At 39.4% G+C, this 23,931-nt stretch overlaps 1 protein-coding gene across 4 annotated transcripts in view; it reads left to right on the top strand.

The window, feature by feature from the left end:
* ARHGEF28 (Rho guanine nucleotide exchange factor 28) overlaps window positions 1-23,931 on the top strand; it is a 326,249-nt gene that overhangs the window by 45,761 nt on the left and 256,557 nt on the right. For all 4 annotated transcript variants that reach the window (XM_043488559.1, XM_043488558.1, XM_043488553.1 and 1 more), the window contains exon 2: window positions 11,661-11,704. In XM_043488559.1, the coding sequence (XP_043344494.1) occupies window positions 11,672-11,704 (33 nt within the window). In that variant the 5' untranslated portion in view covers window positions 11,661-11,671. The remainder of the gene's footprint in view (window positions 1-11,660; window positions 11,705-23,931) is intronic.

The raw sequence follows: 23,931 nt of genomic DNA, 5'->3' as shown, positions 1-23,931 counted from the left end.
GTACTCATCTTATTCAGGTTTCCCAGTTTTACTTGTGTTTACTAGTCTCTGTGATCTTAAATTTCAGCATCTTTTTTTGTCACCTGTGTAAGTTCATGCGTTCACCACCACAGACAAGATACTGAATGGTTCTGAAACTGCTAGGATCCCTCATGTCACCCTTTTATAATCACGACCGCCTTCCCTCCTCACCCCTCCTGATACTATTTTTCACCTCTGGCCACCACTAATCTGTTGTCCATTACTTTTTCTCATTTAAAAATATTATTATATATGTGGGATTATGATCTGTGACCTTTTGGGATTGGCACCTATTGATCAGCATAATTTCCTAAAGATTGATCCATGTTGTGTAAATAGTTTGTTCCTTTTATTTCTGAGTAGTATATATTGCTGAGTTAGGCATGTATACATGTAAGTGTGCACACAGACAACAGAATTTAACCATTCAACTGTTGAAGAAATCCGGGCTGATTCTAGTTTTTGGCTGTTATAGGTAAGACTATGGCCAATAATATACAGGTTTTTGTGTGAACATAAACTTCTATTTCTCTGGGGGTGGGGGAAATACCTGTTAGTGGAATTACTGGTAGCAACGTGTATTTAGTTTTCAAGAGACTGCCCAACTGTTTTCCAGAATGGCTATATTATTTTGCATTCTTACCAGCAATGTGTAAGTGATTAGTATCTCTACATCCTTTCCAAGATTTGGTTATGCCACTGTTTTTTGTTATAGCCATTTGAATGGTATATTGATATTTCATTATGTGTGTGTGGTATTTTTTTTCTCCACATTTATAGCCTTCTAATGTCTTTTGTATACATATTGTGTACATATATTATTTGCAAAAATGGGATTATACTGTATGTTTTAAATAACTTTCATTTTAAATTTAACTTGGAATGAACATCTTTCCAAAGCATTAAGTATTTCTTTCTATAGTAGATATAACAGCTATGTATCATTCCAATACATGAACCAAAGTTCTCTTTTTGAATTAATTGACCTAGAATATAGTATTTGTCTCAGGTATAAAACACAGTCATTCCTTGTATGTATATACAGTTATCTCTTGGTATTCATGGAGGAAAACACAGTCATTCCTTGTGTGTATATACAGTTATCCCTTGGTATTCATGGAGGACTGGTGCTAGGCCCACTGGTGGATACTCAGATCTGTGAATGTCCAAGTCCCTTGCATGAAATGGGGTAGTGTAGTCAGCCCTTTGTATCTTCAGGTTCCACATCTGCGGATATAGAAGACTGATTGTGTTGTGAATTGATCACCACAGTAAATCCAGTTAATATCCATGGTGGTTTTAATTTGCATTTCTAAAGAGGTTAATGATGTTGAACATCTTCCCATGACCTTATTTGCCATGCAGATACCCTCTTCAGTGAAATGTCCATGTCTTTTGTCCCTTTTCTAACTGGATTGTTTGAGCGTTCTTAATATATTCTAGATACTAGTCCTTTGTTGGATATTTTCTCCCAGTCTGTAGCATGCCTTTTGATCTCCCTCACTTGGGCTTTCACAGAGGAACACTTTTTAATTTTGATGTCTAGCATGATAAAAAACAAAAGTCTTAGTCTTTAATGTCCAGTAGTCCCTTGAGAATCTGAAAACTGTAAACTCTTGTCATAAAAATGCACATCACACAAAATTTCATACCTAAATTTTTGGTGTTCACAGATTCTATAAAGTTCATCAATGAACTATAAGTCATATGAATCCACTTAATTTGCAGTAATCCTGCAAAAGACTCTGAGGAGAGTTACTTTTCTTTTGTTGAAGTAAAAAGTGGAGAAACTCTATAATTTACAAAATAAGAGAAAGCTATATTAGCCAGGCTTTATTCTGTTGAGGACCTAACTGAAATGCCTCTTTCTCAGCAATATTTTTCTTGACTACTCTGGGATACATTGCCAGATTGCTGCTTTAAACTTCTTAGGCTGAACAGCTCTGCCAAGAAAGCAGTCTTTCTTGTATTGAATTTGAGCTTTAAGGCATCAGCAAATGAGTGAACTTGTGGGCATTTCACACCTGCCAGTTCAGTTTTAGTAGCATGACTCTTTACATGTGACTTATTTTTCTTGCTCTATTTCCTTGTTTTATAAAGATGAGTGCAAAATAAGAAAATAGAAATGAGATTCTGGTGGTGAAGCAAGGGTTGATAAATTTGATATGATCATTATCTGTGCCCAAGCAGACAATTGTCAGCATCAGTTAGTTGTGTTAAACTTGATCATGCATTCCATTAAGATGGACAAGTAAAAAGCTCATTATAGGAAAAACTGGAGGATATTTTGTTTACAGTCTGACTCAAAGCAAACATGAAATTAGGAATGTTGTTAGGTCTTTGGCAAAGGAGTCTCGCCCCCTGGAAGTCTGTTGTTCACTTTTGTCGCAGTTTTTATTTATTTATTTAAATTTTTGGCTGCACTGGGTCTTGGTTGCTGCACGGACTTTTTTCTACTTGTGGCTAGTGGGGCTACTCTCTAGTTGCAGTGCGCTGGCTTCTCATTACCGTAGCTTCTCTTGTTGCAGAGCTTGGGCTCTAGAGCATGTGGGCTCAGTTGCCCTGCAGCACGTTGAATCTTTCCAGACCAGGAATTGAACCCATGTCCCTTGCACTGGCAGGCAAATTCTTAACCACTGGACCACCAGGGAAGTCCTTGTTGCAGATTTAGTATGTGTTGTTTTAGGGATGAATTGTGTGTTAACATAAGAGGCCAGTGACCTTTACTCCCTCTGGTTTCCAGACCTGTTACGCTAACTTATCTAACTCCTCAGTGTTTCATAAAAATATCATGTATCCAGGTCTGTCTTCATGCTGAATCCTCCTTTCTCTTGTTCTATGTATGTAATTCATTTATCACTTCATGCTCGTCCTAGACTGTCGTGTTCTGCCAGCTCAGGGGTATTACTCCTTTACCCTTATCTTTTCATGGCTATAGATCTTATCCTGGCCAGGTTGTAAGCTCATCCATGCTAGGGACAGTATTGTATATATACTTTTTTTGTTTTATTATCCCTCCCATGACAGCCTGCATAGTGTTGTGCAGTGAATTGACTTTGACATGAGAGAGGAGCTTTAGAGCTGTGTTGCTAATAAGGACATTGATGCCCTGATAAGATGGAACTTGCCCACGATCCTTGAGTGATTGAGCTTTGCATTGACTATGAAGGATACACTAAACAGATTAATAGCAAAAGTGAGCCGGTAAAGGGAATGTTCCATTGATGTATAAAAAAGGTTTTTGAGGGCTTAATCACTCTGTGTGCAGATACATCCTGTGAAATACAAGCAAGTGTGACTGGTTTGGCGGAACATTTTGCTAGCAGCTAGCTCCTTCCTCTTTGTACTTTACAAACGTCCTCTAATTTAGGCTGTCCCATTTCAGACTGACTGGCTCCCCTTCTTCCTCCCCACCCCCAGTCATTGGAATTAATGAGATCCTTTTGAATGGTTATTGTGTTGCCTGCTTTCTAATCTTCAGACATTTCCCCACACTGAATTCACCAAGTAATTCTACTCTTTCACATAAAGCTGCTTAGACCTGCATAAATCAGGTAGATAACTCCAGTCTGAAGCAGGTCTGTAGATACTGCTGTGTATTCAGCAGTAGGTGTATTTCTAAAATGCTTTTTTCCTGCCCATCCATTGTGTTGGCATGGAAGGTTTTTACGTGGACTTACCTGCCGTTTAGCTGTTCTTTTCTCCTCCTGTTAGTATAATAGTTGTGAAATATTGTGAAATACAGTTAAAATTCTACACTCCAAGGTTCACTGAAGGAGTGGTGAATCAACATTTCCGTCTCCAGGGCTGCAGGTTTCAAACTAAGGTAGCAATAGAATTACCCCAATAGTAATTGGTCTCAGCTCTTTGAAGTTTCAAAGTGGAGGGGGAGTATTTGGTTCTGTAAAATCAAATAAAATTCTGTGGAGTTAGGACTTCCCTGGTGGTCCAGTGGTAAAGAATCTGCCTTGCACGCAGGGGGACATAGGTTCATTCCTGGTTGGGGAGCTAAGATCCCACATGGTGTGAGCAACGAAGCCCGTGTACCCTGGAGCCTGCCTGCCACAACTGCTGGGCCCACACGCCACAACTGGAGTGTCCGTGCAGCTCGATGAAGGATCCCACACGCCACAACTGGAGTGTCTGTGCACCTCGATGAAGGATCCCACATGCCGCAACTGAAGATCACATGTCCTGTAACCGAGACCCGATGCAGCCAAATAAATACATTAATGAAAAATTCTGTGGAGGTTGACGGTATTACAGTGATGTGGGACAGTGCTCTTCAGAATTCCTGATACCTGGGAATTCTTTGGGGCTGCCAGGATGAGGCTGAGCCGAATAGGCCTCATTCTTACCCTTTTCACCCCAATTGCTGCCAAATCATTTTGATCAGTCTAATATGTAGAGATTCTGAATGATTTTATTTGAAATAAAGATTCAAATGCTTAAAGAACCCTTTGTGTATGCTTCATATGCAATGATTGGGTTTCCCAGTGGCACTGGTGGTAAAGAATCCCCCTGCCTCTGCAGGAGATGGGAGAGACACCAGTTTGATCCCTGAGTCGGGAAGATCCCCTGGAGAAGGAAATGGCAACCCACTCCACTATTCTTGCCTGGGAAATCCCATGGACAGAGACAGCTGGTGGGCTACCATCCATGGGGTCACAAAGAGTTGGACATGACTGAGCACGCTTGCACTGTAATATGCGATGATAATAAATGGTAGTTACAGCTAGGATTTATTGTGTGCCCATTAAGTGTTTTCTCTTTTTACTCTATCAAATCACTTAGTCATCCCAACACTCTTAAGAGGTAGGTACTGTTACTGTTTCTACTTGACACATGGCCCAGGGAGGTAAATAACAGGCCCAGAGTCGCACAGAATAGGGTAGAACTGGTGTTCAAACACAGTCTGTTTCTGAGCCTGTACTCCTCGCTATGAGGTTCTTACAGCTTTTTAGCCAAATGAATTTCTGTCTTTCAGATTGTAGTGATGTTACAAAAGGACTGTGCTGAGGTCAAGGAGAGCATGGGCTCTGGGGTCAGACAGGCTGGATCCACATGCCTCGGCCACAACCAACCTCTTGGCTTCATTCTCAACCAAGTGGCGCAACTTTGCTGAGCTTTTCTTTGCCCTTGTGAAGTGGAGACAGGGGTGCCAGAGGCCCTCCTAGCTGAAGAGGGCAGGTATCAGGAAGGACCTTTAAAGTGAAGCTCCTTAAAATGGGGACCACAATTCAGAGGTAACCGTGGTGGAGAAAAGATTTGCCTGGGGTTCTAGTTTTTGAAAATGAAATTAAAATTCTGACAATATTTATAATATTTATATTTTATTCCTTTGGCTGAAAGGCAGCAGAGCATTATGGCTAGAACTTATAGTTCTGGAGTGGCTGCTTAAATACCAGCCTAGCCTTGTTCAGGGTGACCTAATGCACATTTAGTTTTCAGCCCTATTGACTCTTAGAATGAACATAAGGTGAATCATGTGTGTGTGAGAGATTAATTGAAGGAGGTTGTGACTTTTTTTGGGCACAACTTATACAGTGGGACATTGGTGTTGTCTTATTTGATTTTCAAAGCCTTATTATGAGGATCTTTTTTTTTTTTTTTTTTGCCTTAACTTAGTACTGTTTTTGTTCTTTATCTTTTTAAAAATTTTATTGAAGTATAGTTGATTTATGCTTTTTTAAAAAATTTTAATTGGAGGCTAATTACTTTACAATGAGGGTCATTTTTATTAGAAATACCCAAGATTGTCTTCTATTTTCTCCTAGGTGGGAAGAAGGTACTCGTATTCCTTTAATGTTGAAATTACTGTCTTTAAGCTTTTATCTTATTATGATTATTTCTTTTTACTTGTTAATGGATCTCTGTCACATTCTCACTGATAGTTTTGTATGTGACTTGACTTTCTCCAGTACTCAAACTCTTTTCTCAATTTTATTTAACCTTATTTCGTGTTTAAAAAAAAGATTTCCAGCATTATTTTGAGTTTATTTGTTTTTTAGCTAAAATATCTGGTAACCACACCAGGCCAAAGCAAAAAACTATAGAAAAAATTTTGGTGTACAGGATAAAATTGCTAGAGGGTAGATGCTGGCATTGGGTTGGGGGAAGAATGAACACTGGAGGTTGTTGCTTGTAATTCTGTAAGTGGTCTGTTTATTTAAATTTTTTTGTTTAGGTAACTTGCTTTTTAGTTAACATTGGAACTGAAGGGACTTGTAAATGAAGGTTTGGTAACTAAGTAGCATTTTCTCAATGCTACTGAATCAGTGGACGTGAGTTTGAGCAAACTCCAGGAGTTAGCGAAGTACAGGGAAGCCTGGGATACTGCAGTCCATGGGGCCACAGAGTCCGACGTGACTTAGCGATTGAACAGCAGCAGCCGTGAGGATTCCCTGAGATGATGTTGGTAAAATACTTAATGCAGTACTTCACATACCATTATCCTTCTAAATGCAGTTGTTTATAGTATTGATAAATATTTGACCATTGTCTGTTAATAGGTTGTATGAGAGGCATACCCACTGATTTTTAGCATGTTGAAGACAGAATTAATCATGGTTTTATATTGAATCAGTCTTAGAATATTTCATTTAGATGCAAAAATTTGAGAAACTCAGGACTTCAAAAAATTGATTTTTTTCTGTATTTGTTAAATGTTATTTTTAAAAATTAAAATATTCTTTTCACCTGTTGAAAATTGTCTAATATTTTTCTTTAGAGTTAACTAGCAGGCAAAGGTACTGGAATAGTATGTATTTTTCAAAAAATATCTAAAATATTGAATGTTTTGTATCTTGATAACCTTTTTCGCAAGATTGTCTCCTCTTTGGGAGTAAAATTAAAAGTTGCAGCTCTCTACTGAGACCCCAAATTATTCCATGGTGTCTGCCAGCAAGACTAGAAATGTATTGGCTCTTCAGTTTCCCAAGAAATATTAAAAAAAAAAAATGCAGTACGATATAAAAGTCCTTGAGTCTCAATTTTTGAAATTGCAGGTGGAGAACTCAAGCCTGAGAAAATGAAGCGCAGTACACGACGCTTCACTCACATGGTGAAAAGCCACAGCATGTGAGGAACTTAGGCCAGTGTGACTTGTTTAGCAAATACAAATTTTTTATCATTAAACTTGATGTAAAAGGAGGTGTGGCCACATTTCACCATGCAGCTCTGCAAGTGAACACAAAACTACTGCTTTTAGCTATAACACAGGAATTAGTTTCAGAAAAGTGAGGATATAGTTTTTAACAGCTGATTTGATTTGAAGTTTTATTTGAGGATATATTTGCTTTGAACTTTGTTCTTTACAGCTTAAGCAGGTGATCCTCATAGAGGTTTTGTAAGTGTTGGAACTGAGGCTGAGAACTGGGGGGGGGGGTTTGGTTTTAGTTTATTTTTTCAAGCAGTGAAACATAGTTTCTCTGAAAAACAAGAAAACTGCTGCTCAAAATGGTTCTTCACTGAAAACAGGCAAAAGGTAAACAGAAATAATAAAATATGAGTTGGTAAATATCAGGTGAAGTATAAATATGTTGTTTAGCCCTTGAGGTTTTGCCTTTCGTCTGAGATAATTACAGTCCAAAGTTGAGGCAGGCGTTTGATGAAGTGGGCCTTACACTGACTGAAAGGGGTGGAGGCCCTGGATCCTTCACAGAACACAGATCACAACTGCGCCAGGCTGGATTCTGTACTGCGCTCCAGCTCACGTGGGCCTTTTCACTGGATAAACACACAACTCCAGAGGCTCTGGTACGCGCCCTACACTCCTTAATCTGCTGAACCCGGAGGAAAACTTGGGAAAAGCAGCCTCACCATTGTGGGGAGGGCCTACTTACTTTATAGAGCAGAGCTTCAAAATGTTGTCCCGTACCCTTAAGTATGAAATGTTAGCATGTATTCCTTACTTAATGTATTTATTAATAAAACATGCTACTGTAGCATGGACATGAATTTGAACGAACTCCGGGAGATAGTGAAGGACAGGGGAGCCTGGTGTGCTGCAGTCCATGGGTTGCAAAGAGTCAGACATGACTTAGTGACTTAATGACAATAACTACTGTAACAGTGGATATTCTGAAACATACCTCATACCTGAAAAGCTATAAGGGTTAAACATTGTAGTAAATTTTTTTAATAGCCCCTTTTGTTCTCACTAAAAACATTGACATGTAATACATGGCAGAGTAATATAGTGAAAATGTGTCACTGTTCTGAAAAGCTATGCTTAGTAATTTTAATGCTGTGTAGTACTTTGGCTTGAATGTCTGGTTCCAAGTACTGTTTATTTTGAAATTGGTTTTGAAGTGTCATAGCTGGAAAAGATTCTAATGGTAAAAAAGATTCTATGGTAAAAAAGATTCTAATTGAAGTGAGTGCTGGGTGTACTTATAAATAAGGGGATTTATATTTTAATCCCATCCAACAATTATACAAGAGTTTGTTTAAATGTAGCTAGTAAATTCACATTTTTCCTGATGTTAATCATTCTTCCTGCAAATTAATCAGAAGTTGTTGCATTAAAAAGAAAAAAACCCATGAAACATTTGGCAAGGTTAAAAAAGTATATTAGAAAGCCTTTCCCCAAAATTTAAAGAATGTGTGTATGAGGGCTTTTGTAGGTGGCAAACTTTAAATAATTTTTGCATTAAGATCACAAAATGAAAACATACAAATACTTTTTCAGAATGTTTTTACAGTGGTGTGTACTGTCTACAACCTGTTTCTTTTGAGGTGCCTTTTCTTTTTCACTTATTAAATATCACCCCTCTCTAGAAGGGATAGGGTATTTATTTGAAAAATATTTTAAGAAAAATTTGCTATAAACAGCCAGTTTTAATCTTGGAAAGCCCAGCAAAAATTTGGAACACTTCTATTTTTGTTAGAAGATTAGGTAGTACTGTTTGGCAACTTTTTAAAGTACTTTGCTTCGATAACCAACACCCTTTAATGTGGTAAAGATTTTTATGGTCATTTCCCGTCTTGTTGCAGCGATTGTAAAGATTTGACCATGTTTAAAGGTCTTATTTCTATAAAATTAACCACACTGACATCCTGTGAAACTGTGTGCTTTTGGCTTCAAGTTCTTTGTTACAATATCTCACCCATGAATGACACAGTGAATGGATTTTGCATTTGTGCTTTTTAAACTTCCTGTCTGAGAAGTTGCCCTATCAGGGTTGTATTTTGGCCATTATTTATTGAAACAGTAATTCACTCTTCAGAAAATCTTCATATTCTCACCCAAAGTGATTTTTTTTTCCATTTATTTTTATTAGTTGGAGGCTAATTACTTTACAATATTGTAGTGGTTTTTGTCATACATTTTTAAATGTATTTTATCAGACAAAATCTAATACCATCTTTACTTTCCTCTAACTCTATGGCGGGTCTTCCGCACAGCTTAATTTGTCCTAATAAGCTTCTTAAAATATTCAGTTTTTAAAGTTTTGCTCCTAAAGGAACGTGCTTTAGTTTGTATACTTTGTGTTTTTTATTCTATGTTTCAGCCATTTTTTTCTTAGCGCTGTGTTTACACAGTAGAATGCATTCATTTCTTTTACTATTAAATAGAAATCTTCAAAGAATCTTCTGATATTATCAAGTTCAGTGAAGTTTTATAAAAGATTGGAATTGTGTATGGCATGACTGTTAACAGGTGAAAAATGATTAGTATTTTGAGACACAGCATACATGTAGTGTGAGAATCATGGTACATGTGCTGTGGATATACATACATTTGAAAGTGAAAGGCGCTCAGTCGTGTCCGACTCTGCGATCCCATGGACTATAGTCCATGGAATTCTCTAGATCAGAATACTGCAGTGGTCCCTTCTTCAGGGGATCTTCCCAACCCAGGGACCGAACCCAGGTCTCCCACATTGCAGGCAGATTCTTTAGCAGCTGAGCCTCCCAGGGAAGCTTTAAGTTTTAAGTTTTAAGTTTTATTTATTTATTTTTGGCTGCACTGGGTCTGTCTGTGTTGCTGAGCATGGGCTTCCTCCAGTTGCGTTGTGCGAGCTTCTTTCTCATTGTGTTGGTTTCTCTTGTGGAGCACAGGCCCTAGTCACACGGGCTTCAGTCGTCGTGGCTCTGAGCCCACAGCCCAGGCTCAGCAGTTGTGGTGCAGGGTCTTAGGGTCTTAGTTGCTGCTCAGCATGCGGAATCTTCCTGGCCTTCCCTGCATTGTCAGGCGGACTCCCATCCACCGTCCCACCAGGGAGGTCCTACATTCATATTTTAAATGCCTTCTTGATCATTTTGAATCTTGGGGGCGTGTACTCCTCAGTGCTCTCAGGGTGGTCATTATTTTTATTCCATCGTGTAGCTGATGAACAGGTCCTTTTGGGATTCAGAACCTCAGTTTTGTCATTTTTGTGGTTAGTGTTATTTTTAATTTGAACTTTCTCACCTCCTTAAACCATTCATCCAGTTTATGAGGTTAGTTTCCTTAGAAATCGTTACTGATAGCCTGTAAGCCCATTTAGGTGTGTCCACGTGAACTGCCACAGGGCACAAAGTGTTGAAAACGAGGACCAAGGCGGGGGGCCCGGCTGTCACCCCCTCGGCCTTGTGATGCCCTCGGTCTTCTCAGGATGAGTCATGGAAGGTGTCTCGTGCCCAGAAGGGTGGCCAGCGCCAGCATGTTTGTGAACTATTAGTAAAACGTGAGCTAAATGATTTTATAAAAAAATAAAATAGAATTATTTGTATTTGTCCTCTGGGTCAAGTCTGTCCTCTAGGGATTACTGTACTCAAGTCACAATTCAGGTGCTACGTGTCTGCCCTCTTAAGAGACAGCCCCAAAGTACTGCCGCTGGTGGTGGCCTGGGGACCAGGACCAGGCTTGGCCTGGTGAGCAGAACTGTGTCCCAGAGGACGCAGATGGGTTGGGGGAGAGAGGGAAGGTGATGGGGGCCATGAGTCTCCTTGTTGACCCTGCTCAGAGTTCACATGCAGCCCACTCTTCACTTTCTTCCCATCTTGAGGTGTCTGTTGTTCAGCTGTGAGGTCTTTGAGGCGTGGATCACTTCCTGGTCATCTTTGTGCAATGCGGAGCCCACGGAAGGTGTTCAGTGAACCTCTTTTAAATGATGCTCCTTTTGTCTAAGCTGCTGGCTGGTTTCTGGGTGCAGAAGGGGTGTGTACAGCTAGTGGAGAGGCTGTCTAGCCTGACAGCGGGCTGCCTCCCTCCAGAGAAAGCTTTCAGGTCCTGGGTAACAGGTCCTAGATCTGTCTTGTCGCCATAGGCTCCTGCCTCGTCCAGCCAAGAGTGGATTCTGACCTCAGAGTAGCCTAAGTGATTATCTAAGGCAAAACCTGCAACATGCTTGTGTTGGCCTTTCTTGGTTTTCTGAAATATATGGATATTTTATGTTTGGGAGCAGTCAGTGGGATAATGTTGGCGGTGGTAGGTTTTCCTTATTGTAGATATTCATGTGAAAGAAGAAAGGGGGGGAGTTATTCTATGCGGAGAGCATCTTATTCCTTTGTTCTTAGTTTTGTCTCTGCAGTTTTCCTATCTAGCGGGTATCTTCCCTCCATGATGTTAACTGAAAGGCAGGATACAGCCCTACGGGTTGGTCACACGGGGACTCCTCCAATAACTCTGCTGTTCGTTATTTTCATTGCAGATGCGGAAACCATGGAGCTGAACTGCAGCGAAGTACCTCTGTATGTAAGTGCCTAAGCCCTGGGCTGCAGCCTAAGTGGCTCATTCTTGGACTTGAAACCCACGCGACCAAAGTGGGAAGAAATGTTTTGCTTGCTATTGAGTTGGGACTTTTAAAAAACCACACACAGCTTTACTGTCACGTTTTTGTATGGAGACTTTTAAAACTGGTTGACTCCTGGTTCCAAAGTCTAGGTTTTAATGGTATTTTCCAGAGGAACTTTTAACTACATAACTTCTGGAAGGCAGCTCTGCTCACCACTGTATCACCAACGCTTAATTAACCTCTGGACTCAAAAATGCTCAGTTTATCTCTGTGGATGATTTCTGAACACATTATTATATGATATGCTGATAATAACCAAGAATGTTTTCTGTGTGTATCTTTGGAGGAGGGGGGTTCAATGACAGTTGGTAAGATGATAGGTAAAATCATGAAATAGGAACTCAAAGGCAAAAGTAGTGTTGGGACATACATAAAATCGGTGGCGGGGGCGGGGGGGGTGTGGTGTGTGGGCAGAGCAGCCTGATAAGATTCCTGATCAGATGTGCCTTCTGGGCTGACGGAGGATTCTGTTCCTGAAGGCAGTTACTAGGTGTAACAGAAGTGAACCAATTGTCTCCCCACATAGAAAATGGCAGATGATTTTCTCTACCTTCCTTATTTTAGGCATAACCTCTTTTCTTGGAAACCTATGTTGGTGGTGGGTGGGCATGGGTGTATGCATTGGAACTGGGGTTTCAGGTAGCCTTTGAATCATCCACTCATGAAATACACCAAGAATATTAAATTTAGAATAAGGGTATGATCTCAATTTAGATATATCTCCAATAGACAAAATATCAAGGAACTGGAACAAATTTGAATAGAATCTTAAGTCAATTAAAATATAGTCATTCGTTTCCCCTTAGCACACATCACTCTCCAGGTGACCCTCCCTCTCTCCCTTCCTCCCCCCTTCCTGCCCCCCCACCCTCCCCCAGCTGCATCCTCCCCTCCCCCTTACATATTCCACTCTATTCTCTGGAGAAAAACAAAATGATAAAATAACTGAATCATGAAAAAGCTGCCTTCTGGGTTACCCAGTGGTCTAGAGTGTTCTCTCTAGGTTGTGATTTGTAGGTCATAAAATGAATTATAGTTAGTTAGACTTGGCCTAGCATAATTAAGATTAAAAGAAGAGATTGGTTCAAGGCTAAATTTAGACCACTTTAGTCCCCATTTGGTCCCAAGTTTTTAATTTTTTAAATTTTTTGGCAACTTAATCCTCCTTAGCTTTATTCTTTCTACTCTGCTCCCATACCTCAAACCAAACAGATCTAAAATCTAATTATGATATAAAACCTTGTAGTTTTTTAAAAAATTGAAGTATGTTTGATTTACAGTGTTGGATTAGTTTCTGCTCTATAGTAGTGATTCAGTTATACACACATACACACACACATATATATAACTATATATATAGTTTTTTCTTTTTTATATTCTTTTCCATTATGGTTTATTATACTGAATATAGTTCCCTGTGCTGTACAGTGGGACCTTGTTATTTATCTATTTTATGTATAGTAGTTTGTATCCCAGGTGGCTCCGTGGTAAAGAATTCACCTGCTAATGCAGGAGTCATGGGTTCAGTTCCTGGGTTGGGAAGATCCCCTGGAGGAGGAAATGGCAACCCACTTCAGTATGCTTGCCTGGGAAATCCCATGGCAAAGGAACCTGGTGGGCTGCAGTCCATGGGGTCGTGAAAGAGTTGGACTCGATTTAGTGACTAAGTAACAACAATAATCTGCTAATCCCAAACTCCTAATTTGTCCCTCTTCCACACCCTTTTCCCTTTGGTAGATGTAAGTTTGTTTTCTATGTCTGTGAGGCTATTTCTGTTTCATAAATAAGTTCATTTGTGTTGTATTTTAGATTCTATATGTAAGTGATATCATATGGCATTTTTTGTTTTCTTTCTGACTTTATGTAGTACAATAATTTGTAGGTCCATTCATGTTGCTGCAAATGGCATTATTTCATTCTTTTTTATGGCTGAGTAATATTCTGTTCCATATATACACACACCACATCTTCTTTATCCATTTATCTGTCAGTGGACATTTAGGGCACTTCCATGTCTTAGCTATTTGTAAATAGTACTACTATGAACATAGGGGTGCATTGTATCTACTTGAATTAGAGTTTCCTCCAGATAAATGCCCAGGAGTGGGATTACTGGATAACATGGCAATTGTATTTTTATTTTTTAAGGAGCCTCCATAGTGTTTTTCCTAGGGGCTGCATCAGTTTACATTCTCACCATCAGTGTAGGGGGGTTCCCTTTTCTCCACACCCGCCACCCGCCCAACCCCCACCCCAGCATTTGTTGTTTGTAGACTTTTTGATGATGGCCATTCTGACCGGTGTATGGTGGTACCTCACTGTATTTTGATTTCTTTTTCTCTAATAATTAATGATGTTGAGCATCTTTTCATGTGCCTATTGACCATCTGTATGTTGTCTTCAAAGAAATGTCTATTTTGGTCTTCTGCTCATTTTTCATTGGGCTTTGTTTTTTTGTTATTGAGTTGTATGAGCTGTTTATATATTTTGAAAATTAAGCCCTTGTCAGTTGCATCATTTGCAAATGTTTTCTCCCACTCAGTAGGTTGTCTTTTTGTTTTGTTTATGGTTTCTTTTTCTGTGAAAAAATTTATAAGTTTGATTAGGTCTCATTTGTTTATTTTTGCTTTTATTTCTATTGCCTTGGGTGACTGAGATAAGAGAACATTGCTGTGACTGATGTCAGAGAGTGTTTAGCCTATGTTCTCTTCTAGGAGTTTTACGGTGTCACATCTTGTATTTAAGTCTTTAAGCCATTTTGAGTTTATTTTTGTGTATAGTATGAGGGATTGTTCTAACTTCGTTGATTTATATGCAGCTATCCTGGATAGCTGCATTCCCAACACCACTAGCCGAGGAGACTGTCTTTTCTTTATTGTATGTTCTTGCCCCCTCTGTCGCAGGTTGACTGTAGGTGTGTAAGTTTGTTTCTCTGTTCTGTCCCGTTGATCCATCTGTCTTTTTTGGTATGTGCAGTACCTACTGCTTTATTTACTGTAGCTTTGTATTATTGTCTGAAGTCTGGGAGGATTATGCCTCCAGCTTTCAAAACCTTGTAATTGATCAACACTTTGGTATAACTATTTTGAACTGAGACTACCAGATTAAGACCAGCTTTGGCAAGAGTCAATACACATTGCTTAAGGAGAGAAGACAAGCAGACCAAAGGGAGCAAAAAAGTATTTTTTTTTAAATTATCAAATAATATAAACTAATTAGGAAAAACCAAAAAAAATACAGAAAGTGTTAAGAAAATAAGTCACTCATAATCTCATCCTCTATAGATAGTTTAAAACAGGGATCCCCAGCCCCTGGGCCACAGACTGGTACTGGTCTGTGGCCTTTTAGAAACTGGGCCCTCAGCAGGAGGTGAGTGGCGAGTGAGCAAGCAAACTTAATCTGTGTTTACAGCTGCTCCCCATTGCTTGCATTATCACCCCAGCCCCACCTCATGTCAGATCATTGGTGATATTAGATTCTTATAGGGGTGCGAACGCTACTGTAAACTGCATGTATGAGAGATGTAGGTTGTGTGCTCCTGACGAGAAGCTAATGTCTGATGATCTGAGGTGGAGTTGAGGCAGTTGAATCATCCTGAAACCATTCTGCACCCCCCAGTCCATGGAAAATTTGTCTTTCGTGAAACCATTCCCTAGTGCCAAAATGGTTGGGGACAGATGGTTTAAAACATTATTATTATTTATCAGTGTAAACATGTGATTTTCTCATTTTACATCTCTGAAGTTGAGATAATCCCACTTCAGTGTTGATCCTGGCAGGTGTCATGAAGGAGCTGTCAGTACCTACGCATGTGTGACCTTGGTCACAATGGTCCATGCTGTTGTCATTTTAAATTGCATATGTGCCTTTCTGGTTCTGTATGAGTTAATTGCTTTCAGAATGATTTCACTGTGATTTGGCATTAAAAAGTCAAAGTTACTGTGTATATTGAAAGACATGGAAAGAGCAACATGATAATGTGGTAAAGTCTATAAATTTCGACAAGCTCTTTTAATAAGCATAAAATCTCACAAAACTTGGCAGCTTTTTCTCCTAGTGGAATATAAAATGCGTATTATAACTGGTATCCAGATGAAATGCACTATGTTTAGCATAACTGAAACGTGCTTTTTCACTTGCTGTTTTATGTCAGCATCTTTATGGATGACCTAAGCCAATCTGCCCATTTGACCGCATGCAGGAAGCAGTCAGTGGGGAGGTACTGTAATGAAAACAAGTTTTAAATCAAATTTCATCAGATGAGTAACACATAGGCAAAGCAGACACAAGCTAGGCTATTATTTGTTTTTGTATCTCGGGGCAGGCTTCCTCTGTGACCTTCTGTCTTCAGATGTTTCATAAATATTCACTTCTGTTTTCTCCTAGTTTACTGAGATCTGGTTATAAGCACATAATATTTTATTCATATTTATTATATATATTTATTTAAAAATACATGCAATAATCAACACCATTTTTAATCCTGTTGTGCATAATGATGTTGACATTTTGGTGTATTTTTTTCCAGAGTTTTATCTATAAATTCGTGTTTAATTTTATTGAAGTTCTTTTGACATTTATTTACATGATGTGTTTTCTCATGTGACTGATACACTCAATCTCAGAATTTTGATACTTTCCAGTGTATTTCCAGTGATTCTATCTAGTTGTCATGACTAGTTCTTTTGGAAAAACAAGATTGACTCTAAGTGTGATTAAGAGAGAACCCAAACAAAACTAGAAGTTATGAAGAGTCCTGAACATATTGAGATGATTATCTGTTGTCGTTCAGTCCCTCAGTTGTGTCTGACTCTTTGAGACCGCACGGACCGCAGCACGCCATGCTTCCAGGTCCTTCACCATCTCCTGAAGTTGGCTCAAAATCATGTCCATTGAATCAGTGATGCCATCCAACCATCTCATCCTCTCTCATCCCCTTCTCATCCTGCCTTCAGTCTTTTCCCAGTTTCAGGGTCTTTTCCAGTGAGTCAGTTCTTCCCATCAGGTGGCCAAAGTATTGGAGCTTCAGCATCAGTCCTTCCAATAAATATTCAGGACTGATTTCCTTTAGAATTGACTGGTTTGAACTCCTTGCAGTCCAAGGGACTCTCAAGAGTCTTCTCCAACACCAAGTTCAAAAGCATCAATTCTTTGGTGCTCATCCTTCTTTATGGTCCAACTCTCACATCCATACATGACTACTGGAAAAACCATAGCTTTGACTAGACGGACTTTTTTTTTTTTTGACTAGACGGACTTTTGTTGGCAAAGTAATGTCTCTGCTTTTTAATATGCTGTCTAGGTTGGTCATAGTTTTTCTTCCAAGAAGCAAGCATCTTTTAATTTCATGGCTGCAGTCACCATCTGCAATGATTTTGGAGCCTAAGAAAATAAAGCTGTCACTGTTTCCATTGTTTCCCCATCTATTTGCCACGAAGTGATGGGACCGGATGCCATGATCTTAGTTTTTTGACTGTTGAGTTTTAAGCCAGGTTTTTTACTCTTCTCTTTTACCTTCATCAAGAGGCTCTTTAGAACCTCTTTGCTTTCTGTCATTATAGTGATATTATCTGCATATCTGAGGTTATTGATATTTCTCCTGGCAATCTTGATTCCAGCTTGTGCTTCATCCAGCCTGGCATTTCACATGAGGTACTCTGCATATAAGTTAAATAAGCAGTGTGAAATATATAGCTTTGATGTACTCCTTTCCCAGTTTTGAACCAGTCCTTTGTTCTATCTCTGGTTTTAATTGTTGTTTCTTGATCTTGATTATAAAAAAATACTAAGCATAATTGTATGCTAATATACTGGAAAAATCTTTTAAGACAGGCTTTAAAAACATAAATTGTAAGATTTATCTCAAGAAGAATTAAATCACATAATGGGGCAATAATCATGGAGAAAAAAAATAGATAGCAATTATTCCCCAACTTCTGTCCATCTTTCACAAAAGGATACTTCATTCAAGTGGGTCCTATAAGTGGTTTCTTTTTGGTTCCTTTGATTATAACCTGTTTTGATTTATTTCTTACAAAACTTTTATAGTTAAAATGTTTTTCCATCTTTATTTTTGGGTCATCATAGAGAATCCGTCCTAAAGATGGTAGATTCTTTATACCTATAGAAGAGAAAAATCTATGGATGTAAGTCTTTCCCTGCCCCTGTCCCCTCCCCCCCATACATTTTGTTTGAATCTGTAAAAACTTTCAACTTCCTTTTTAAGGTTTTATCCTTTGGCCTTTCATCATTGTTTTCGCCTTCTAGAATAGCTGATATTCTAAGGTTGGACTGTTCTAACTCTTCTTTCTTTTTTTTTTTTTCGGTCTTATTTCTGCAAGCATGTTTTCTTTTCTATTTTACTTTAGTTTTCTTTACTATGAAGTTTATTTCCTGCTTTCCAGAACAGTTTTGGACCATTACTTTGTTTTTAGTTTCTGTGTAGTATTTTCATATCTTGACATGGTATGTTTCTTCTTATACCCACCTAGTTTTATTGTGAGCACAAAGCAAGAACTTAATCTTTTTTTTTCTGTCTTCCAGGAATCTGTTTCAGAGGGAGGGAAGCATAGTCTCTGATTATGTGTTTATCTGATCACGTGTTTTAAATGTTTTCCTTTATTTTGGGGGGGCAAACTTTTTTCTCCATGGCAAACATTTCTGTTTGCTTATCTTTAGAAATGGGACAATCTCAGTACTGGGAATGCAGAAATATTCCTGAACTCAGTCTTAGATTTACCCTAATTTTTAAAATGAACTGTGGAGGTCTGTTGAGTTGTTATTGTAGGAACAGAGAAACACTGCACTATAATAAGATTATAGAAGAAAATGGAGTTGGCAGGACTGATAGCCAAGAGTTTATAATATTGATTTGCAAACCTTAGGGATATAAGCATTACAAATCCAATTTTCAGCCTCTAGCAGCTTCCTGCATCTGTATTTTGAGGGGAACTAAAGGAAGCAGTTCTGAAAGGCCAGGCTGTTTGTTCCCCGTTGAAAAGCTAGCAGAGGCATGCCATCTGGTTTGAAGTCTAGGCTTAATTTTCAGATAGAATAGTAGCATGGTTTTAGGAGGAGATGTTTTAAGCTAGCAAAGAGCTGTAGTGAAGAAACTAATGAGAAATGGGAAAGCCTGGAAAAGTGTAAATTATAATGATTATAACTGATCTAAGATACTTATTTTCTAGCTTAATACTCTTTAATGGATACACCACTTGAGAACATACATTCTATATTTGAAGTAAAGTTATTTTTTATTTTTAGTTGGTTTTTGTCGTATTTTTATTTTCTAGTCTGTATGTAAAAAGAGGAACTGATGCAAGTACAGCTTAAAAAGAGATTTTGCTTGCTGAATATCAGATTGAATTTTGAAAGAGAAAATGTTTGTACATTCACAAGAAAGATTGTATGTTTTGGCTGAATTTTTAAAAAAGTATTGTTGATTTACAATGTGTTTCACGTGTGTAGCATAGTGACCCAGTTTTTGTTTTGTTTTACTTTACAGATTATATTCCATTGTAGGTTATTTGATTACTTTAAAAATTGAGTTTTCTCTAAATTTTTGTTGATTAAGGAAGGTTATAAAACACACATGTGGCTTCCCTGGTGGGTCAATGGTAAAGAATCCATCTGCCAATGCAGCAGTTGCAGGTTCGATCCCTGGGTCAGGAAGATCCCCTGGAGAAGGAAATGGCAAACGACGCCAGTATTCTTGCCTGGAAAATCCCATGGACAGAGGAGCCTGGTGGGCTACAGTCCATGGGGTTTCAAAAAGTCAGACACAACTTAGCAACTGAACAACAACATAAAATACATGTTGTTATGTACTTCATCCAAGAACTTCCTTTTCCACATTAATTATGTTTTTATTTTTATATAAAGTGTAATTAGCATTCATCTTTCCAAAAATATCAATTCAGTGCTGTAAACAAAGTAGAAGAGCTTTTCCTTGAGAAATTGTTGATTTCCAAAGGTTTTTTTCTCAATAAAATGGGTTTATTTGAAGGATTATTTAAATCATGTTTGCTTATTATAAAAAAGAATAAGAAATTACCAAGAAGAAAATAGAGATCACTTCAGATTCCACCTTTGGATGAATTTTCATTCATCCAAAATGTATTTTGATGTATTTTGATAACAGTCCTTTCAGAAATTTGTGTGCATGCACACACACACACACAGTGCATGAAAGAAATCATGTAAAAAGCTGTTCATGTTATCTTGCACAGATCCCCATTATTCTCTCCCCATTTCCATACCTCCACTTCTGTCTCACAGGTAACTCTTGTTGAAACCTATTGCAGTCATTCTCAACAGCATTAGCCTCCTTGGGAAACTCATTGGAAATACAAATTCTCAGACCTTACTGCAAACCTACTGAGTTAGACACTCTGGGTGTGGGGCCTAGATATCACCTTCAGGTGATTCTGATGTGGGCTAATATTTGAGAATCACTGACTTAGTGTGTATATTTCTACATTTTCCTGTGCTCATACAACCCTATACATCCATAAATATAGACACAAGTTTTAATAAAATCATTTTAACAAGTCTGAATCAGGGAATTCTCTGATGGTCCAGTGGTTAAGACCCTGCGCTTTCAATGCAGAAGATGCAGGTTCAATTCCTGGTTGGGGAGCTAAGATCCTACAAACTGAGTGATAAATGGCCCAAAAAAGAATCTGGATCATATTTATATAAACTTCTATATCTTTTCTAACCCAGCATTACTTTGTGGAAATCTTTGCAAGTCATCAGGTGTAGCTCTAATTCATTCTGTTTAGTAAATGTTTGTGTGGGTTAGGCCCCTTCTCTGTGGATCGGTATTTACTAGACATCCTTGTCCATATGTCCTTATTTATGCATACTTTCATTTTTATGGGATAGATTCCTAGAAGTGGAATTGTTGGATGAAGAATATTACATACCTCAATTCAGTTCAGTTCAGTCGCTCAGTCGTGTCCGACTCTGCGACCCCATGAATTGCAGCACGCCAGGCCTCCCTATCCATCACCAACTCCCGGGGTTTACTCAAACTCATGTCCATTGAGTTGGTGATGCCATCCAACCATCTCATCCTCTGTCGTCCCCTTCTCCTCCTGCCCCCGATCCCTCCCAGCATCAGGGTCTTTTCCAACGAGTCAACTCTTCGCATGAGGCGGCCAAAGTATTGGAGTTTGAGCTTCAGCATCAGTCCTTCCAATAAACACCCAGGACTGATCTCCTTTAGGATGGACTGGTTGGATCTCCTTGCAGTCCAAGGGATTTTCAAGAGTCTTCTTTAACACCACAGTTCAAAAGCATCAATTCTTCGGTGCTCAGCTTTCTTCACGGTCCAACTCTCACATCCACACATGACCACTGGAAAAACCATAGCCTTGACTAGACGGACCTTTGTTGGCAAAGTAATGTCTCTGCTTTTTAATATGCTGTCTAGGTTGGTCATAACTTTCCTTCCAAGGAGTAAGCGTCTTTTTATTAATTTCATGGCTGCAATCACCATCTGCAGTGATTTTGGAGTGCAAATGTAGTGTAAGAGTTCACATTTTATTCAGCAACTTTCAGATATACTTAATATCTAGTTCTTTAGCCCTAACAACTGTGGTAATTATGAAGTTGGGGTTTATAAATTCATTTTCACTGTGCAAAGAAGGGTAGCATATTAAATTTTGTGTTAAATTTTATAAAAGTTCCAAGAAGTTCCCTTGTTTTAATCTTTGTTTTGGGGAGAGGGCATGGTGCCTCATTTCTGCTGTTTCTCAGATTCTGGCTAATATGAACATCTAATCCATGGAGAGTTTTATAACATCTGCAGAGGGTGTGTCTATAGAACTTTGTGTGTGGGCTCTTGCTCTCTTCCACCCTTTAGATGTGTTAATGGTAGCAATCGACTGAGGAGGGTAATCATTTCTTCTGCTGCTGCAGATTATATAACCATTTGGACAACAGAGTTTTAGCTTCAGGAGCTTGTTGCCAGTTGGATCTAAGTGGCTTCCCTCTTCCCGTAGCCTTTTATAGTCGTTATTTCATTATTCTTTTATCCTAATTCAGTATCCTGCTGAATTAGGTCTCAAGTATATTGGTTGCTGTTAGGCCCACTGTGTGTAATTGAAGGTGTAATCTGATGTTTGGTGATCTAATCAGTACTGTGAGGATTTGAGCTGAACCTCCTCCATTCACCTCTTCTATCTCCGGGGCTTGGTAAAGTGTCCTTGAATTCCTTGGCTGAGCACACTCTCCCAGGCCCCAGCCTTCTGGAGTGGGACCCCAGGACAGGGCCCAGGGAGGCCGTTTCCTAAGGAGGCTGTAAGTGACTTGGTTGCTTTGTTCTGTGCTCACCTGGTGGACGCCTCCTTCCTGACTCCCACAGATTCCTTCTGGCTTCTGGTTCCTGTCGAAGGAAATCCTGTCCTCCAGATGCTGCCCCTTCTCTGCTTGTGGCTCCCCCGATGGGCCTCCTGTGATCAGTCCCTCTTGACCATCAACTTGGAATCTTGGTATGTGGAGTCACTTTTGAGATCTCTGCCTTAGCCACTTGTTCTTTGCAGAGGAGGACATCCAGGTTCTGAGAGGGAAAATCCCTTATTTGACTATGTTAACTCAGCTGGTTTGACACTCAGGATTTGTAAATGATGTATTGGAAGCCACAACTTTTTTTCTTTTTTTTGGCTCAGAAAGTTTGCTGGTGGCAGATCCACAGTAAACCTGGGATTTTTGCATCTTCACTAGCTAATCAAAATGACCTCTCCACGGCACTGTTACTACAGCTCATGTCCCCGTTGGCCAGGTCCTTATTCTGTCCTTTACCACCCTGCAGTCTCCCTTTGAGCTTTATGACATTGAAGAGTGGTATAACTTCTTGGGCTTTCAATTAAAGTAGCTCTTTTTTTTCCCCTCACATTTTTTTTTATCCTGCTAAAGGATGCTGCTTGTCACTAGGCAGCCCCTGACCCTCTAAAGCTCATTTGCTCACAAAAAGCTGGGCCTGGGAACTGATGATCCTTTGTGCCATCAAGCTCTCGAGCTCCACTTAATAGTAATGTTGCTAGTTCAGGGGTCAGGGCTCCTCCGGCGGGGGTGTCTCTTAGCACATGTCAGTACAGCTGGTTCTGGCTTTGAGAATGGGATCAGGAGGGGCATTTGCCTGAGATGAACTTACTGATCACACGTTTACTTTGTGCAAATGTGTTTTTAGGAAATTATACTAAGGTTACCTGTTTTGACTTAACCGCAACAGCATGAGCATCTCAACTAATTGCTACCTGTTGAGTGGCTTCCTCCACTGTTGCTTAAGCTGGGCTGGCTGAAGTCAGCTCTGCTTCGATGGTTCTTGCTTTCTACCAACTTAGCTTGACCTTTTTCTGCCTGCTGTTTCTCCACTTGATCCTGCTTTTACCTTTTGGCCTTCTCTCCTGCTTTCCCTAAGGAAGGGGCAAACCAACTCCAAAGCAGTGTGTTGTTCTCATTGCAGAGCAGGAGAACCGTGGTAACTACCCAGCCCCACCAGCAGTCACATGATGTCAGTTCCTGTGAAGTCCTGAGCTCCTTACCTGATGGTTCTGGCAGGTGTAGAGGGGAGAAAAAAAACACTTTTCAGACTCGAGCAAAATCTTCAGCCTAGAGATGCTACATAAATCCTCCCTTAGCTTCCTGCCTGTCCAGGTTCTTAAGGAGACACTACTCTTTGCCCTCAGCACACTGGCATTTGATGGTGCCCCCTTCTACTGTTATCTTGAGATGCAGGCTTCTGAGAAAAGACCTGAAGGTAAAATGTACACGTGTAGGAAACTTCTGGAAGAATTCATTCCAGCACACAGCATCTTTGAAGGAATGTCTTTGCTGGTGTGGGCTGGGGGTGGGTACATAAGACAAGTGTTCTTGTCTCATTTCCCATTTTTCAGTGGCAGCCTCCACAATTCTGGGTAACATGCAGGCTTGTGTCTTTTAATATAGAACTTGTAGTAATTGACATTTTTGTTCTATTTGATTTTTAAAATCAAATTTCCAGCTTAAGCAAGAATTTTAGGCGTGATGGGTGTGGGTCAGATTTTTCTTTGGGAGAACCTGCAGTAGAAGAAGTAAGATGTGAAGCAGTAAAAAATGTTTTATTTGATATATAGTGATTCTA

Source organism: Cervus canadensis, chromosome 16, assembly GCF_019320065.1.
Source record: "Cervus canadensis isolate Bull #8, Minnesota chromosome 16, ASM1932006v1, whole genome shotgun sequence".
Taxonomy (NCBI): Eukaryota; Metazoa; Chordata; class Mammalia; order Artiodactyla; family Cervidae; genus Cervus; species Cervus canadensis.
This window is presented reverse-complemented; position numbering and strand designations above follow the sequence as displayed.